At 48.4% G+C, this 4,250-nt stretch overlaps 2 protein-coding genes across 6 annotated transcripts in view; both read left to right on the forward strand.

Annotated features, from left to right (window-relative positions):
• LOC109126001 (uncharacterized protein K02A2.6-like) overlaps nt 1-4,231 on the forward strand; it is an 8,281-nt gene extending 4,050 nt beyond the window's left edge. The window contains exon 2 of the mRNA XM_019228911.1: nt 2,841-4,231. Coding sequence (XP_019084456.1) covers nt 2,841-3,114 — 274 coding nt within the window. The 3' untranslated portion in view covers nt 3,115-4,231. The remainder of the gene's footprint in view (nt 1-2,840) is intronic.
• LOC104709839 (uroporphyrinogen-III synthase, chloroplastic-like) overlaps nt 1-4,250 on the forward strand; it is a 21,470-nt gene that overhangs the window by 8,409 nt on the left and 8,811 nt on the right. The gene's annotated exons all lie outside the window — the stretch shown is intronic.

The following is a 4,250-nucleotide window of genomic DNA, read 5'->3' on the forward strand; positions in this document are numbered from 1 at the left end:
TCTGCAATTTGTGCATCTTCAAGCATTTAATAGTGCAGGGAATTTACATTATCATTGGCGTTTGTGCTTGTGTGTGACTGTGGATGATGTGACCTATAACCCTTGTCACAGTTTGTTTCCATGAATCAGAGAGCATCAAAGATCATATTTAGGTTTATGAGATGATGAATTACTCAAGCTGCATTTGTTCTCCGTGACATTCTCTCTTTATGTATTTTTTAATGTGTTTGCATTCATCAAGCCAATATAATGAGTCGTCGTACATACAATGTTACAGTCTTGGCTGGTTCATTCTCTTTGTTTTCATTATTTTAGCGACTGGTAAAGTCTTGGCTTCGGAGCTTCCAGAGAAAGTGATACATTTGAGGTCCAACATCCTCCTATCCTCTATCAATATCAAAGGAAGAAGAAAAGCCCAAGTGGCTAAGTAGTTTACTAAAGGGGATCCAGTAGTGTAGTGGGCCTTGTGGGAGGGTCATGTGTCTTATTAGGGAATAAGTGTCATTGTCGTGTTGCAGAGGCTGTAACGGTTCTTTGGGGTGGGGCAGGGATATCACAAGTAGTACTTATGTAGTAGGTGGGGGGAATGGGGAACATTGTCGAGTATTTGGTAAAGAGTGTAAGGGGGAGGGAAGAGACTCCATAAACATTTCTCTTGGCTTGTACCGTTGTCTTATTCTAAATAAAGAGTATTGTGTTCTTATTCGTCTTGTCTGTTCTTGAGAATAACAACCAAAACGTATCAAATTGGTATCAGAGCAGTGTTCTTGGGAAACCAATCATCTAGATGGCGCTCAAGAAGGTGAGGAGTTAGAGAAGGTAATGGAGAGCATTCAGAAAGAAGTTCAGCAACTGTCGAGCTTGGAATCTGACGTCAGTGCTATGAAGAAGCAACTGGGCAAGTTGGACGTCTTTGAAAAGCAGCTGGGAAAACTGGATGTTCTAGAGAAGCTGGAAAGAAGAATGGCGGAAGAAGAGAGACGTACGTGGGGTACGTCCAAGGGGAACGAGGATGACTCTCAGGTCTCCGGCGTGGAAAAGCCAAGCGTGGAGGAGTCACAACGACGCCTTCCACAGAGCCCTACGATGGAGGTGGGAGAAACCCTACAACGGAACCTACCGGTGGAGGAGAAAGAACCACTCTCTCAAAGGATCGAGCTTCCTCTGTTCGAAGGAGAAGAGGCGGAAGGCTGGGTTCTCAGGGTGGAACAGCACTTCGAGCTGCAGGAGTTCACGGAGGAGGAAAAGCTGCGAGCAATAAGAGTATGTTTTGTCGGGGATGCACTCACGTGGTACCGTTGGGAGAAGGTACGGAACCCTTTCCTCAGCTGGGAGCAGCTGAAAAACAGAGTCTTGGACAACTTTGCTACGACTCACGACTTAACCGCCGGCGAACGGTTGCTACTACTCCGTCAAGAGGAATCCACAGGGCAATACTGCAAGGCTTTCATTGCACTAGCCTCTAATGCCCCGGAGGTGTCTGAGAAAGTGTTAGAGATGGCCTTCATGATAGGGTTGAAACCGAAGGTTAGAAAAGGGGTGAAGATGTTCGAGCCGAGAACATTGCAGAAAATGATGGATCTGTCTCGACTGGTCGAAGACTGGGAAGGACAAGGCGATTCACCGGCGCCGACGGGTTGGGAAGTCGCGAGCAGAGCTCCAGTGAGAAACCCGGGGGACAAACACTCGTCACGTGGGTCCTATCAGACTGGTACGGGTTTATCTTCTCATAAGTCTTTAATTACAACTGAGCCCAAAACGACATCGTTACGACCAAGTGGAGACAAAAGCTTAAACCCTAATTTCAAGAATCCCGAGTCGAGACGACCACCATTCAGGCGACTAACAGATGCGGAGGCCAACGACCGTAGGGCGAAAGGATTGTGTTTCCGGTGTGATGAGAAGTATCAAGCCGGACACCGATGTCGGTTCAAGGGGCTTCAGATCCTGGTGGCAACGGAGGACGACGAAGGGTTGTGCGGAAACGACGACGGAGAGGAACACGAGGCGGAGATGGTCGAGGTCCCGGAGTTCGCGGCGCTATCCATCCAGTCCGCCGCCGGTATATCCTCTCCGCGAACCATGAAGTTGAGGGGAAATGTACAAGGAGAAGAGGTCGTGGTGATGATTGATAGTGGAGCCACCCACAACTTCATATCGAAGGCGATGGCTCACAGATTGGGAATAGTACCCAGAGGAACCACGGGGTATGGGGTGCGTATGGGCAACAGTGTAATGGTAAGGGGAAGCGGAGTGTGCCAATGTGTGAGGTTGCAACTGCCGGGTTACACTCTCATCACTAGCTTCTTGCCTTTGGAGTTGGGAGAGGCGAATGTGATATTGGGATTGCAGTGGCTGGAATCCCTGGGGGACACGAGAGTAAACTGGCGCGAGCAGAGAATGGCCTTTATGATGGGCGGTGAAGGGGTGACCTTGTTGAGAGATCCTAGTTTGAAGAACTCGGCCATCTCCTTCAAGGCCCTTTGGAAGACCGTACAACAGGATGGAGAAGGGCTGTTTGTGGAATATGCGGGAATACAAGCCTCGACCGAGGAGAGTGAAGAAGGTGCCCCCATATACTACCGAGCCTTGTTGGAGGAATTCTCTAGAGTGTTCTCGGAACCACAAGGGCTTCCTCCTTCTCGGGGAAAAGAGCACTCCATCGTTCTGAAACCTGACAGTGAACCGGTCAGTGTGAGGCCATTCCGGTACCCACACGCCCAAAAAGAAGAAATAGAAAGACAGATTGCCACGATGTTAGCTGCAGGGATCATTCGCGAAAGCGGTAGTCCGTTTTCAAGTCCGGTACTCCTGGTCAAAAAGAAAGACGGCAGCTGGAGGTTTTGTGTGGACTATCGTTCTCTCAACAAAGCCACGGTACCTGACAGCTTCCCTATCCCGATGATTGATCAGCTACTAGACGAGCTCCACGGTGCAAACATCTTCTCCAAGTTAGACTTGCGCTCAGGCTACCATCAAATCCGGGTCAAAGCAGAGGATGTCCCAAAAACCGCGTTTAGGTCTCATGACAGTCACTATGAGTTTCTAGTGATGCCCTTTGGCCTCACAAACGCACCAGCTACCTTTCAGTCCTTGATGAATGAGGTGTTCTGACCCTTTCTCCGAAGATTTGTGCTTGTCTTCTTTGATGATATCCTCATTTATAGTCGATCGAAGGAGGAGCATCAAGATCATCTCCGAGAGGTTCTCAAACTGCTTCATAAGCATCAGTTGTATGCTAACCAAAAAAAGTGTCAGTTTGGCACTACCAAGATAGCCTATTTGGGACATGTGATCTCACCAGAAGGGGTGTCTGCTGATCCAAGCAAAATACAAGCTATGGTGGAATGGGAGGCTCCTGCGAACATCAAAGCTTTAAGAGGGTTCCTGGGGCTGACTGGATACTATCGAAAATTTGTACAAGGCTATGGAGAGATAGCTAGACCACTCACTGATTTGTTAAAAAAAGATCAGTTCGAGTGGACTGAGAAGAGCGAGGCAGCTTTTGTCAAACTCAGAAAGGCGATGACAACTGTTCCCGTTCTAGCCTTACCCGACTTTACAGAGGTGTTTGTCGTGGAATCTGATGCGTCGGGGGTGGGTTTGGGTGCTGTTCTTATGCAAAAAGAGAGACCCATCGCTTACTACAGTCAGGCTCTGACGGATAGGCAGCGACTCAAGTCCATTTATGAGCGCGAGCTTATGGCCATTGTACTAGCAATACAGAAATGGCGACACTACCTCCTTGGCAGAAAGTTTTTGGTGAGGACAGATCAAAAAAGTCTGAAGTTCTTGTTGGAACAGAGAGAAATCAACATGGAGTATCAGAGGTGGCTAACGAAGTTGCTGGGCTTTGACTTTGACATCCAGTATAAGCCGGGGTTGGAGAATAAGGCAGCTGACGCCTTGTCCCGTAAAGAGATGGTACCGTCGTTGTTTGCAATATCAATTCCAGCAGCCATTCAACTAGAAGAGATTTGTGCCGAGGTCGATAAGGATCCTGAACTGCAGGGCATCATCAAAAACCTGCGAGAAGGAGGTAACTTGTACCCTGAGTTCTCCTTGGTGCAGGGGAGGTTGCTGAGGCAAGGGAGGTTAGTGATACCTAACTCTTTGGCAGTTACGGGGTTGATAATGCGAGAATTCCATGATGGAAAGCTAGGGGGTCATGGGGGCGTTCTGAAAACACAGAAGAGGATCGGGGATTTATTCTACTGGGAGGGTATGATGACTGATATTCGAAGGCATGT

Source organism: Camelina sativa, chromosome 1 (genome assembly GCF_000633955.1).
Source record: "Camelina sativa cultivar DH55 chromosome 1, Cs, whole genome shotgun sequence".
NCBI lineage: Eukaryota > Viridiplantae > Streptophyta > Magnoliopsida > Brassicales > Brassicaceae > Camelina > Camelina sativa.